Source organism: Amia ocellicauda, chromosome 23 (assembly GCF_036373705.1).
Source record: "Amia ocellicauda isolate fAmiCal2 chromosome 23, fAmiCal2.hap1, whole genome shotgun sequence".
Taxonomy (NCBI): Eukaryota; Metazoa; Chordata; class Actinopteri; order Amiiformes; family Amiidae; genus Amia; species Amia ocellicauda.
Genome location: NC_089872.1, coordinates 16548205 through 16562075, shown reverse-complemented (window position 1 = coordinate 16562075; position 13871 = coordinate 16548205). Strand labels below are relative to the sequence as shown.

The 13871-nt window shown below is 38.9% G+C and overlaps 2 protein-coding genes across 3 annotated transcripts; one reads left to right on the top strand and one right to left on the bottom strand.

The window, feature by feature from the left end:
* The first annotated feature begins 13 nt into the window (after positions 1-13).
* Positions 14-6322, top strand: fbxo9 (F-box protein 9). Of its 2 annotated transcripts, none has more exons than XM_066697235.1 (13): positions 14-169; positions 1222-1296; positions 1569-1700; positions 1963-2020; positions 2298-2397; positions 2580-2710; positions 2999-3113; positions 3352-3470; positions 3705-3795; positions 3880-3975; positions 4062-4155; positions 4648-4799; positions 5001-6322. In XM_066697235.1, the coding sequence occupies exons 1-13, from the start codon at positions 167-169 to the stop codon at positions 5107-5109; spliced, it is 1275 nt and encodes a 424-aa protein (XP_066553332.1). In that variant the 5' UTR covers positions 14-166; the 3' UTR covers positions 5110-6322. The 2 variants fall into 2 exon arrangements, with proteins under 2 accessions (XP_066553332.1, XP_066553331.1); XM_066697234.1 differs by having other exon boundaries at positions 4645-4799.
* A 2896-nt stretch (positions 6323-9218) lies between these two features.
* LOC136719270 (uncharacterized) lies at positions 9219-13480 on the bottom strand. Its single transcript, XM_066697144.1, has 6 exons — positions 13363-13480; positions 12339-12433; positions 11483-11735; positions 11062-11174; positions 10449-10562; positions 9219-10150 (listed from the first exon to the last, which is right to left on the bottom strand). Exons 2-6 carry the CDS (start codon positions 12417-12419, stop codon positions 9533-9535), a joined length of 1179 nt encoding a protein of 392 aa, XP_066553241.1. The 5' UTR covers positions 12420-12433; positions 13363-13480; the 3' UTR covers positions 9219-9532.
* Between the last annotated feature and the right edge of the window lie 391 nt (positions 13481-13871).

Below are 13871 nucleotides of genomic sequence, written 5' to 3'. Positions count from 1 at the left end.
TTGCCCTTCCGCGCTGCAGTACAGTCGCAGCTGCTGATCGAAATGGCTGCTGTTTGGAGAGCTCGCAATTTCTCCCGTTGTGTCGTCCGCTTTTCTGACCGAGAACTGAACTAAACCAACCTTGTGCACAGACGGATCACGGGAGACAACTCCCACGTAGCTCGCAATGGTAATTTAAAACGGGTGCTGTCGAGTCTGTGTGTTGCATTCTTGTCTAGTCACAAGCAAGCTGGTTGCTTTCCGTGACGTGTGTTTGGCGTGTCACCTACTCGGCTATTTATTATGCATTGTGAAAAACAAATAAAAAGTAACTCAATATTCGTAAAGAATTAAGTTGCAGTAGATGCACACCGTTTGCAAAGCTACTTATGCGTTTACACACGTTGTTCTTACAGGTCATAAGAAATGGTGCCGTTTCTGTGTTAACTTGTGTGACAAAGTTGCTTGTCTAAGGTGCCTTGTTTTGCAATGATCTACACGTGTTACCAAATAGGTTCTGCTCGACGTTGCATTGGTCCACTGAGTCTGTAAAGAAGTAAAGCAGTAGAGTAAATCTAACCGTAGGGAAAGTGTCGTAAATTGTGTTGTGGTCCGTTTAATTACTGACGACGTTAGCTGTAGACGCATCTTATTTTTGAACGGTTAAAATGGCTGACTTAAAAAAACAACAACAGCACCTTACTTTAACACCAGTTTTGCTGCGCAGTTCATTCAGTGATCATAAATTGGTGACAACTGAGTGTCCAAATGCCTGCTTTATAAACCATTGTAGCGATTGAGCAAGAAGTGGGATGTTTTTAATTCAGTGTACATGTGGAGTAAAAGTATCCGCAAGTACTGCTACAACTTTGTAGGTTACCTGTCTGCTTTGGTATTTAATTCCTTCACGTTTGGACAGTTATTTCGGTGAACTCCAAATTTAGTCCGCTCGGCTTGTCACCCGGCCCAGCTACCAGAAACTGCATTCTCCGGTTCTTGTCTTGATCGTGCTGCGCAGATGTCCGCAGTTCTGCGCGTCTCCACCAATGGGATCGGTGGGATTCTGCAGAGCTGCGCACATCTACACGAACGCAGCCGCTTGTTGGCTTTTCTGCCGCAGCTGCGAGTGACGTCAAGCAGACCAGCCCCAGCCCCGCCCCACGGACCGTGACGCGACATCTTGAAAAATCGGTTGATGGCGATTCAAATATAAAGCATCTGTTAATTTTTATTTGTCAACAGGCAGAGGGGGAAATTAACTCTGCTGATGTTTTAGAAGAGGAAGAAACTGAAGACTCAGGTGATTCTGACCTTCAAGTGAGCATCATTATTTCATTTTGGGTACTTGAAATGTTCAGATACACTTAAAAAACGTTGTGTTGTAGCATTTTTGCAAGATATGGCTGGACAACAGTTGAGAGTCATTCCTGCCATTTTGACCGACTGGTGCTCTTTCAGACAATCACAAAAAAGGTTCTGCCAGTCACACACATCTTAAGATCTTTTTGATGAAATCTGAATGCCTGCTATCAAAGGGTCTAGTTGTACAGTAGTATTAAGTTGGTCTTTAATGATTTTCATGCTAACAGGTGGAGCTCAGTGTCTTTCGGGCTCAATGGATGTCTGAGCTGAAGCCTGTCTCGGGCTCCGGCGGTACTAATAGAGGGCTGTCACGAGCTGCTGATTTGAAAAGGAAACAAGAAATAGTACGCGAGGAAAAAGTAAGGAAATATCAAACTCGCATTGCAAGACGATTGTTTCACTGTGATACCTTAGCTGCAGAAATGCCAGGCCCTGATTTGACTAATTGTGGCTCGTTTGGTGGGTATTGTACTTGGGGGGGGAGACAGTCTGCATTTCAAAGGGGAAATGTTTGGAAGCACAGGGACTATAGATGATACTGCTCTTACTACCATGTGCATTATATTGAGATGCATGTGAAAACACGATTACTAATGCTGGTGCTTATGAATTATGTTTTAGGCCAGAGAACTGTTCCTGAAAGCGGTGGAGGAAGAACAGAATGGAGCTGTTTATGAAGGTGAATCACGGCCTCTGGTTTCCACACGCATGCTGGATGTCTGACCCCCGTCAGAAAGAGTCCTGTCTTTGCCCGAGTCGTTTCTCAGTCTTCTGCTGTATTTATTGCTTGCATGTTTTGTGAAAAGTGTTAAACCCCTAAACATAGTTTGAATAAGGAGAATTCCCAGTCTTCTTTGCATTATTGTATTATTATAATAGATCATAGTAGGTAAAGTTGACATTAAGTGAAAGGAAAAGTATATTACTGAAATATATCTTAAATGTTTTCATTTCAGCTATCAAGTACTATCGCAGAGCAATGCAGCTTGTGCCTGATATTGAATTTAAAATCAACTATACGCGCTCTCCAGATCCTGATGGTGTGGATGTAAACTAGTATGTACCCTCATTATTTGATGGTTGCCAGAGGCATTTTTAAAAGCTGTTTTGAGGATTGATATTGGATTAATATAAAAAAAATGAAAATACTTCACTTTACTACTGTTACATGCAATATACAGGTTTAACAAGCATTTAGTCTTTTACAGACTTTAAAGTTAGTCCTGTTTTTTTTCTAGCATGGAGGAAAGTGAGAGAGATAGTGAGATAGCCGATCTGCTCACCTATTTCCAGCAGCAGCTCAGTTTGCAGGATTCATCTCTGAAAATCTGTCAGCCAGAAGCTGAAACGACTCAGATGCACATTTCAGGTGAATGAAAGCTCTTTATCGCACATCTGAGCAAATGTATATTAATAGAACAGTGAGGATTCAGTCACTGGTATAAAAATGGTATTAAAGAAATGCTTTGAAAGAAGAAACTTTTCAGGTATTTCTTAACTACAGCTTTACTGTACTCCCTAGCAGTTGTAATGGCATTTCTAGCAGTTATAATGAGTATATGAGAAATAGACCTGTTTGTATTGTGAAAGGTTGCTGGAAAACCTTCTCTATTTTACACAATTTGTGATCTTTTCCTCGCTCTGTTTCTGTCCACAGCTCTGCCTCTGGAGGTGCTGATGTACATTTTCCACTGGGTCGTATCCAGTGACCTGGACCTGAGGGCCCTGGAACAGCTTTCTCTGGTCTGTCGTGGGTTTTATATTTGTGCCAGGTATTTGTTTGTCTTCTTCAAACTATCCATGATGCACAGAATGATCTTTTTGAGTTCAAAGCTTTTATTTTCATTTTACTGCAAAACAATGAAATGGTTATTCAAGCAATATACCTGTCATTTAAATTACTGAAGCTTCATGTACTGGATAGTTAAATTCTCTTTTTTTCCTCTCTCTCTCTATATTTCAGTTGTTTTCACTCAAAGACCTTTTTTGTTTACTGTCTTTGCTTTTCAGGGATCCCGAAATCTGGCGCTCAGCCTGTTTGAGGGTTTGGGGTCGGAGTTGCACCAAACTGGTTCCTTTTAACTCCTGGAGAGAGATGTTTTTGGAGAGGCCCCGTGTTCGTTTTGATGGTACATTTTTTATTTTATTTTTATTTACGCCGTGACAAAATAAGTTCATTAGATGTGACAATCCTGTTTTCTAAATGAATCCCTATCCAAATTCAGAACAATATCCAAGCAAAAAAACACTTAACAGTTCCAAACGCACAACACAGCAGTGGTTCTCTGTTTCTGTCAGAAGTAGTGCTGTAAAACAAAATACTTTTTTATATGCAATACCCTGTACTTTGTCCATCCTTTCAGGTGTGTACATCAGCAAGACGACCTACATCCGCCAAGGAGAGGAATCCCTGGATGGATTCTACAGGGCCTGGCACCAAGTTGAGTACTACAGGTAGGCTGCAGCATGACCTTGCCTCCTTTATCTTAATATTGCACCCTTCTTCATACACAGTGAATGCAATGGCTGTCTTGTCAGGTACCTGCGCTTCTTCCCGGATGGTCAAATGATGATGCTCACCACCCCGGAGGACCCTCTCATCACCGTTCCTCGTTTACGTAGCAGGAACGTCAGGTAATTCGTGCTCTTGTTACTGTGCACCACGTTCAAAGTCCCGGGTGTCTTCCTGGCACTTAGCGTCCCCTGTCTGTCGTTTGCAGAATGGAATCTGTCCTCTTTGGTCATTACCGTCTGTCCCAGGACACAGACAATCAAACCAAAGTTTTTGCTGTTGTTTCCAAGAGAAAAGAAGAGGTAGGTGTTTTTTATTTCTTCTATACAGAAAGACAGATTGTACTTCTCCTGTGCATGTACTATGGAGAAAAATCACCTCTATGAATATTTACAAAACAGGCATTTTATAGGAGTTCTGAAATTATATTTGCTTTCCCTTGAGTGAAAGGTTTGATCATTAGAAAGAGATTTATTTTCTCAGGGGAAGTATTGGATTTTACTGATGATGAACCTTATAGCTTCAAAAGGAAATGATGGTACAATAGACCTGCTGTTTTCAAGCAGCCAGTCGAACCTTTTCATGAGCAAAATGTTGGAAGTCTTTCTATTCTTGTACCCATAATTGATATCAGAATTGAGTTCAGTTCAAATACTTTGGCTCCAGTACTGTTGACCAGAATACTTAAAGTGATACACATAACAACAAGGTCTTGTTTAAACAAATATAATTAGGTGAACTTATCAGAGCTGCTGCTGGTCAAAGTGAGAGCTCTTCGGTGTGTCTTTCAGAAGGTTCCTGAGTATCAGAAGAACAGGTACTATCGCCGCAGTCCCGTCCAGGACTCGGACCACAGCTTCCACGTGGGGCTGCAGCTGTCTTCTGGAGGCCGACAGCAGTTCAATAAGCTCATGTGGATCCATCACTCGTGCCACATCACATACAGGTGACCTGCGAAACTGCCGACACGAAACCCAGAGAGCTCCGAATCTGCTCAGAGTTGACTAGTGAAGAGTTTATCTCTTTAATAGGCATTGTTAGTGTCCTATTTACATTGGTCGCTCATAGGATGAACAGACTGAGTATTTAAAGCTGTGGTGTGCAAGGAATAAGCAAATGACGTGTATGTTTTTAACTTTAATTTCAGATCAACTGGAGAAACCGTAGTCACTGCATTCGATATTGACAAGACTTACACACCTCTCTTCTTCGCACGAGTCAAGAGCTACACGGCCTTCTCAGAGAAGCCTCTTTAAATCCCTTGAGATGCAGAGCAGCTTCACAGTGCATGAAATCACTGAAAGTTTACACAGAAAAAAAAGAAGTAGAAACTTCACTATTTGTTCAGTTCACTGTCCATTGTTTGATGCTGGATCGTTATTTTAAAGAATGTAATTGTGAATTGTTCAGCTCCCTGCTCGATATGAATCTTTCTGAAGTTTAAAAACTAGTTTTAAACTCCATCAGTTGCACGACTAAGGTGTTTTGGGATGCTTTAAAATAGGGGAAACTGTTTAACCATGCTTAATCTGATTAGCCTGTTTCTGCAAATATTCTGAATTCTTAATGAATCTGTTGACGAATTAAGGGATTTATCGTAAATGAGAGTCTGCAAATAAATACATCTTTGAATTTTGAAATAAATCCTGATGTACAGGATGAAGTAATAGCCCTTCATTTCTGTATTGAATAAACACATTTGGATTTTGTTTTTAGGGTAGTTCTGAATTTAAGTTGAAATATGTATCAGCTGATAGCAGTTAATCTAAATAGCCTTTAATAAAGTTCATGAAGACTAAAATAAATCCTTAGTATTTTACTGTTCTTGTTACTGTCTTCATAGAACTACTGAAGCTACAAATCTTATATATTATTAGTCTTCTGTGATTGCCAGACTTGGAAGATTCAATTAGAGACATTAATATAAAACTAGTTAGAGCTTCCATCTCATTTTGCATTGATCTTTTGAAATATTTGCATATCACCCCACCCTGGTTTCCAACACCTGAAATATTAAATGTGAATATTCCACATACTAGCATATGTTTTAATTTGTTTTTCTGCTGTTTGGACACCTACCTGTAAAGGAAATGTGTGGTTATTTAGTGTTTACTGTAATACAGAGCAATATTGTCACGTAGTATCCATTCAGTTTGTCTTGCCTGTCTGAGGTGGCACAGCTGTATAATCTCCTCTTTGCATTCTGCTCGCAGCGATAGTTAACTGCTCTATTTTGACAGGAAGGGGGCAACATTTTACACACAAAGCAGATGGCAAGCATACAAAAGAAAGCGTCGCTAGAGTTTAGTTCTCATACAGAAATAAAATAACTGTCAGGATGGATTCAGAGGTCAATATTCGGAATCTTGTGGTTTGAACATGTCGGCTTGTTTATGAATGTTTATTCGATTGAGAAACTGGTGACAAAGTTTAAACAAACGCAGACATTAAAGGCACCTTTTTTCTGCACTGCATTTTTCCATTTATATTTTTTTAAATCCAAGTGGATTGTGTGTCAAGATGTATTTTGTTTATTATGGTTTTTATTTTTATTTTATTCCACAACCACCTGTCTCCGAGTCCAGAGTCCTTTTCAGAATTGTTTCCCTGAAGGACCTCCAAAGCAAACTTGATGTTCTATAATCCAATTGTAAAAGCACTACTATGCTTTCTGGAGAAGAGATGCTCAATAAATTAGTAAAGACACTTTGATAGAAAATCTGGTCATTGAGAGTTGATTGCTCACACTACATTATTTATGTCTGGCTTTTCTGTGGACAACCTGGATGATGACCCCAGATTGTGAACCACTGACCTACAAAACTCCCTGCTTTTGAGGATGTATTTCAATGTGTTGTAAAGCATGATAGCCTGAACACAAGATGTCTTAGGAATTAACAGTAATGTGACTATCATTATTTTACAGTCTGAACAAATAACTTGGGGGTGAGAAGTTCACATCCTGTTGCCTCCTCATTGAACTTTCCTTTCTTCAAGTATGAGGTATTTCAAGACTCGTCAAGAGTGGTAAACCGAAAGAATTCAATTTAATTGCGTAAACTGGCTGCAGATCGAAAAGGGAGATTAAGCGGCAGAGCCATTCAAGCATGTAATGTTACCAGTTATCACAGAAACCTCTGGAGCCGTATCTGGTTGTTATGACTAGATCTCCACAGACAAAGAAACAAAGAAAGATGAGCAGGCAATCGCTAGGAGTAACAAATTGATCCTTGCTTATGATAAGGAAGAGCTGTAAGGTAAACATATTTCATCTTTCACTGCATTGATTTTGATAAGGGTTATGATTAATGCTCCAGCACAGAAAGCTGTTCAGTTCTGTTCCTGCCATGTAGCAAAAACGTATTGTCTACACAGATAACCTAAAAAGGTAAAGAGACAATCATGGTTTTTGGATGTTTCGGATCTTATTTTGCCAAAGTGCAGTACATTTCAGTTTACATGATATGGCCAAGTGCAAATCAAGTTGTGTCTAGTCCTTTTACCTGTCTATTGATCTCTCTATATACATACATAAAATCATCATTATCAGCCTTCATTTTCCCTTTTCCATGTGTTATTTTTTTATTTCTGGATCAATTCCAAAGCTGCTTTAGTCCATCTCTGTTCTGTTGTGTGTGCATGGATATATATATATATATATATATACACACTCACCTAAAGGATTATTAGGAACACCATACTAATACTGTGTTTGACCTCCTTTCGCCTTCAGAACTGCCTTAATTCTACGTGGCATTGATTCAACAAGGTGCTGAAAGCATTCTTTAGAAATGTTGGCCCATATTGATAGGATAGCATCTTGCAGTTGATGGAGATTTGTGGGATGCACATCCAGGGCACGAAGCTCCCGTTCCACCACATCCCAAAGATGCTCTATTGGGTTGAGATCTGGTGACTGTGGGGGCCAGTTTAGTACAGTGAACTCATTGTCATGTTCAAGAAACCAATTTGAAATGATTCGACCTTTGTGACATGGTGCATTATCCTGCTGGAAGTAGCCATCAGAGGATGGGTACATGGTGGTCATAAAGGGATGGACATGGTCAGAAACAATGCTCAGGTAGGCCGTGGCACTAAGGGGCCTAAAGTGTGCCAAGAAAACATCCCCCACACCATTACACCACCACCACCAGCCTGCACAGTGGTAACAAGGCATGATGGATCCATGTTCTCATTCTGTTTACGCCAAATTCTGACTCTACCATCTGAATGTCTCAACAGAAATCGAGACTCATCAGACCAGGCAACATTTTTCCAGTCTTCAACTGTCCAATTTTGGTGAGCTTGTGCAAATTGTAGCCTCTTTTTCCTATTTGTAGTGGAGATGAGTGGTACCCGGTGGGGTCTTCTGCCGTTGTAGCCCATCCACCTCAAGGTTGTACGTGTTGTGGCTTCACAAATGCTTTGCTGCATACCTCGGTTGTAACGAGTGGTTATTTCAGTCAAAGTTGCTCTTCTATCAGCTTGAATCAGTCGGCCCATTCTCCTCTGACCTCTAGCATCAACAAGGCATTTTGGCCCACAGGACTGCCGCATACTGGATGTTTTTCCCTTTTCACACCATTCTTTGTAAACCCTAGAAATGGTTGTGCGTGAAAATCCCAGTAACTGAGCAGATTGTGAAATACTCAGACCGGCCCGTCTGGCACCAACAACCATGCCACGCTCAAAATTGCTTAAATCACCTTTCTTTCCCATTCAGACATTCAGTTTGGAGTTCAGGAGATTGTCTTGACCAGGACCACACCCCTAAATGCATTGAAGCAACTGCCATGTGATTGGTTGGTTAGATAATTGCATTAATGAGAAATTGAACAGGTGTTCCTAATAATCCTTTAGGTGAGTGTGTATATATATATATATATATATATATATATATATATATATATATATATATATATATATATATATATACATATAAACACACACACACACACACACACACGGTATATAAATTATTGCCTGCCCTGATGTTCCTGGATGAATACAAGTTTCTTATATTCATGAAACAGTTGTTCACATCATATTTACCAGTGTGTGTACAAAGTTAACAGTGAATTGTCTGCCCCGAAACCAGTTATACTCGCTTAATGTAAAATGTACATTTTCCTAGAGATAGCCTGTGTTGATAAGCAGTGGTGCGATTCAGTCGTGTTTCTTTTTGTCTGCCTTCCTGTCGTGTTGATATGTTTCTTCCTGTAAATCTGACACAATTCTGTTGAGGAAGATTGAAAAATGCAATTACACATGAACAATTTTACCACTTTTTAACACGTAATACATGTGTCAGTTTGGTTTCAGATCTCTATTCAGAGCATGTCATTCAAAAACCAAGCAATCATAGTAAAATGCAATTATTCTATCTTTATTATGATCATTATTTATATACTAGGAAGGTTAAGAGGGAATATTGATTATGAGCAAGAACAATCAATGCCCATCTTACTTGTTACTTACACACACACTTAGTTTTTATATATTTTTTATTTCACCCTTGCTCTTATGGATTTTCCTTGTACTGTAATTTCAGTGTAGTTAACTGTTATAAAAAGCAGTGCAGAGAAGTTAAGTTAGAAAGCAGTGCATGTTTTAATGTAAAAGGTTCCCTAAAAAAATTGTAAAAACCTACTGCACATTTCACTCGTGTTTCCTGTTGGCTTAACTCACACAGTACGCTCTTTCATCCGGGCCATAACTAGGATTGGCATATCTTCCTTCAGAGAAAATCTGATCATTAGACTTCAGATGAGCAGCTGGCAGGGGATGGCTAAGATGATGCCTCTCGTAGCACGAATCTTCTTCGAGATATCTGGCAGTATTGAGTAAAGTACTCTCAGGCATCCAGGGCTGTTTCTTTTCATAGTCATCTTCAAAATACTGCTGATCAAATCCTGCTGTCAGCCCATAAAAGGATGTTCTGTTTTTTGGTACCATGGGTTGGAAATTCTGTAGAGAGGCGTCTAAGAAATGTAATGATCCGGCGGCTTCATAGGAACTATTTCCACAGTCCTGGGTGTACCCAAGGCAGGGTTTACCTGATACATTAAATGTGTGGATCATCTTATTCCAGCTGTCCTCGTATTCTTGTCTGGGTTTATACTGGAGACAGTGACCGTAGTACCGGCTGATGTCCATGTCTGGGGTTTTTCCACTAGGGAAACTACTTGGGCAAGAGACTCGAAGGCCCTCTGCTCCCTCGTTGTGGTAGCGCTCTCCCGAAAGGGCTGAGATGAAGGGCGTGGCCACATCCTGGTTCGGCAGCACAACTGGAAAAGGCTAAACGGCACAGAGACAATTGCAGGTTCATTTTTAGTATTTGTATATGTAATATAACTTCTGTTGTCATTCAAGTATTTATTATGTGCATTTTCATAATGCTTTACTATAGACATGAAGGGAAAAACATGCTTTTTCATTATGTATTTGATTACCCATCTATTGTCAAAAAACAACAGGAATAGATGGAAGTTAAAACAAAAATGAAAACTGAAAGGTCAGTACGGAAACTGATCAGTAAGATTTGAAAATCACTGCTTCATTGTAATTGTGAGGAAAATGGAAATGTAAATCCTACCTCTAAATTGTGTGTTTTAGTGGACTTCAAAGGGATACTTTTTCTCCGCCCTGCTTTTCGAGCCTCTGCTTCCAGTTTAGATTCTGGTTTTGGATGATCATGCTGTCCTTTGGACTATACCCAAGAGAAAGGGAATCATAAGAACTAATAGTAATAATGCAAAAAGAAAGGAATCACAGCTTTACAACATAGCAGACTGTGTAGTTAACAGTGTCATAATTGTGGGTTATAGTCATTTCATTTTAGTAGGCTACTGCTTTTTGTGACAGAATTATGTTATGAAAATACATTTTTAAGCCCTACAAAGCACTCTGAGTTGCCTGATGTTTCCAAGCTGAGAACACAAAATATGAATTATGTATAAAGTTGCCTTTTATTTAAATTAAAAGCATTCACAGAGGGTTGAATGCATGCAGTTGCATCAGTATCCAAAATGCAACGTTTTCCAAAGAACCACAAATAGCCCACAACGCTGTGTGTATTATGCAGTAAAAGCTTTTCTTTAAAACAAGTTTTCCTTTACTTAGCTGCATTTCATAAAAGCATTTTTCTACCATGTTATGAACTGAGCATGAATAAAGTCGCCTGCATGTTCTTGAGTTTCACTGCCCACCTGGAAAAATATATAAGGTCCTTCTTGCCTCCAGAAATTGGTGACGGGATATCCACTGTTGCCTTTACAACACAATAGGCTCAGTGGAGCATTGCAATTCGGGCATTCCTTCTCTGAAACACATTAATCATTTAAAATATGTTATCGTTATAAAACAGGGTCAGGGGTCTATTCAGAGAGTGGAATCAATCAGCAATGTCATTTGAAGGGGAATACTGAAAAGTTTAAGATACCCCACTCAAAATCCTGAAGCAGGTGCAGGGGTTTGAACTATGTGGTCTGTTGAAGGAATTATTTGTTTAAAAACACTTTACTGTGTACTGCTTTATACTCTGATGGGGGTGCCAACACAGTGTTACCCAAACAGCAACCAGTATTTAATTACACCTGCTGGCGTTAAACATCAGGGACCTCCACTCACTCTGTTGTTTCTGCCGGGCCTTGTCACAGATGGCCGGTCTCAGGTGCATCTTCCTGCCCCCTGCGGCTGTGCAGTCGTTGCTGCAGACCACCACTCCCAGGCAGGACTTCTTGAGTATGCGGGAGTTGTGGTTGTTGGTGTTCTTCATGGCCCATCCGCTCAAATGCCTCTGTGCGTTCTTATCGTTACAGCTGTAGATGAGTTTGATGTAGGAGTCCGTCCATTCCCGGAATACATCGGTCTGTTTTATATCCTTGAAGGAAGGAGGACGGTGTTTTTATTTTTACAATGTTGTGGTATCACTTTGGTAGAATCAGTTTTACTTTACTTGACTTTATTTCACTTTCCTTATTCTTATTTGTTTTTATATTTTGTCGGACAATCAATAAGCCACATGACTGCGCTTGATTTTTTCATTGTATGTTTTACACCAACTCAGTTTTCACCATTTCACCTTCAGCTAACCTCAATTTGTATAAAATGTACTTTTTGTAGATCCCAGGCACCACACGTTAAATAACAGTTCAGAAAATGTTTTCATTATATTACCATGCAAATTAGAAATCCCAGCTTTCAAAACAAATATAAGAATGAATCATAGGTTTAATATAGTCTAATGCATGAAAGGCTGGTGGGAATTATATATTCGCTAGCGGTATTTATATAAAAATGATTCAGGGTCACTTTTTTGATGTACAAGCAGTTTTTTATTTTAGTTTTAGTTTAACATTGTCATTGCCAGTCCTTCCATTGTGAGAGCAAAACCACGCTATCCAATATTATGTTTGAATAAAATAATGCACTTCACAAAGAAAATTAAAAAGCCATTAATGAAGATAAAGTGTGAAGAGCTCACCTGAGGAAGGTTTATGTCATTAATGTCCCAGGGTCTCCCAATGAGAAAGGAGTTGTCTTCGGTCATGGCTAACTCTGACATTTTCACACACAGGGCTACAGAATAACAATAAAGCAACGTTTCATAAAATAAATTAATTGCTTCAAGATTCCATCTACCGATACTGAAAATTGTACACAGTACTCTTCCAGCATAACCTGTTATAGTCCTTTGATAACAAACTTATGTGTCATTTTCAGAAAACTGTGGACAAATATCAGTACATTTACATGAGAAGGGCAACTAAAATTGATTTCTAGAAGAAGCGTACAGTATTTTATTAGATTTAACGTAGGCCTACATATATGTCAAGCCTTTATATATATATATATATATGTATATTCCCCAATGTGACAACTAATTTCCCCTACCAACCACATTTATTATTTAACTGATCTTGTTAACTGCAATAAACCATTCAACCAGCATGACTGGGGACAGGACAACAACCTCAAAATATACATTTATCAGCATAATCCAGCTAATTACTGTTGTTCATTGTTCCATGACTTAATGGACACTCCACAGTTTCTTTCCAATTAAGACCCAGGAAGGTCAGTCCTGGAAATAAAACTGTTCACAGACAACTCCTTTATATCTGTAAATAATTGAAATAGCACACATCTGGTGATTAACACCTGCCAAACACTTATATTTGTACAGATATCCATGTTGTAGTTGGCAATGTATGTCAAGTTAATGAATTCACTAGAACAACATAGTGAATATCACTGACAAATATAGTTGAGCAAACTTTAACCAGCAGTTTTTTACACTCCATACAGTAGAGAAACCTTATTCCACATAAAGGGTGCCAATATATAGTGTAACTATATTTGTGTACTGTACATATAGTTTAAAAAGGTTGTAATACAGAATTTAATACTTTTAGATGTGCTCTTAATATTAAAATGTGATGTTCAGTTGAGTACTAAAGTTATTCAACAGAAATTATATAGATTGTATAAATAATGTCAGTACATACCTCATTTATGTCCCTGTCTCTCTGATTAAAGTGTCTCCTTAATACTCGAGAGGAGGATGTCTGTCTAAATAAATGCTCACCTGGAGAGTTTTATTATCCTGTTCCAGTCAAAGTAGCTCTTCACCCTGCCCAATCAGAAAGCAGACAGATAACATTAGGTAACTTTGTCACTGCAGCAGAGTGATAGACCAGTTCTACAACTGTTTTACATTTTATTTAAGAAGCAATGTAAAATATGTTTTAAAAAAGAATGAACGGGCTTTCCGTTACTATACATTGGTGCATTGATAGAGAAGAATGACTTTTATTTTCAAATGAGCAACAACATTAACCATAAAGGCATAAAAGATTAAGCGAATCATAATTTAAAGGAGATAACAAGTGTTTTTTAAATGGTAATCTTTTATTTTTAAATGCAGAATATTCCACTGCAGAAGCAATTGTGTAACAGGATTTATTTGAAAATACTTGCTACGTGTTATTTCTATAACAGTGATTATTAAAACTAA

What these genes read in the sequence shown, in the direction of transcription:
- fbxo9 (XM_066697234.1), top strand. An exon ending in AAATAGTACGCGAGGAAAAA is followed by an intron (nt 1,701 to 1,962) that starts GTAAGGAAATAT and finishes ATTATGTTTTAG; the next exon opens with GCCAGAGAACTGTTCCTGAA. An exon ending in GATGGTGTGGATGTAAACTA is followed by an intron (nt 2,398 to 2,579) that starts GTATGTACCCTC and finishes TTTTTTTTCTAG; the next exon opens with CATGGAGGAAAGTGAGAGAG.
- LOC136719270 (XM_066697144.1), bottom strand. Translation starts at nt 12,419, where the DNA reads ATGTCAGAGTTAGCCATGACCGAAGACAACTCCTTTCTCATTGGGAGA. An exon ending in GGCCCGGCAGAAACAACAGA is followed by an intron (nt 11,175 to 11,482) that starts GTGAGTGGAGGT and finishes AATGTGTTTCAG; the next exon opens with AGAAGGAATGCCCGAATTGC. An exon ending in CTAAAACACACAATTTAGAG is followed by an intron (nt 10,151 to 10,448) that starts GTAGGATTTACA and finishes TGTGCCGTTTAG; the next exon opens with CCTTTTCCAGTTGTGCTGCC.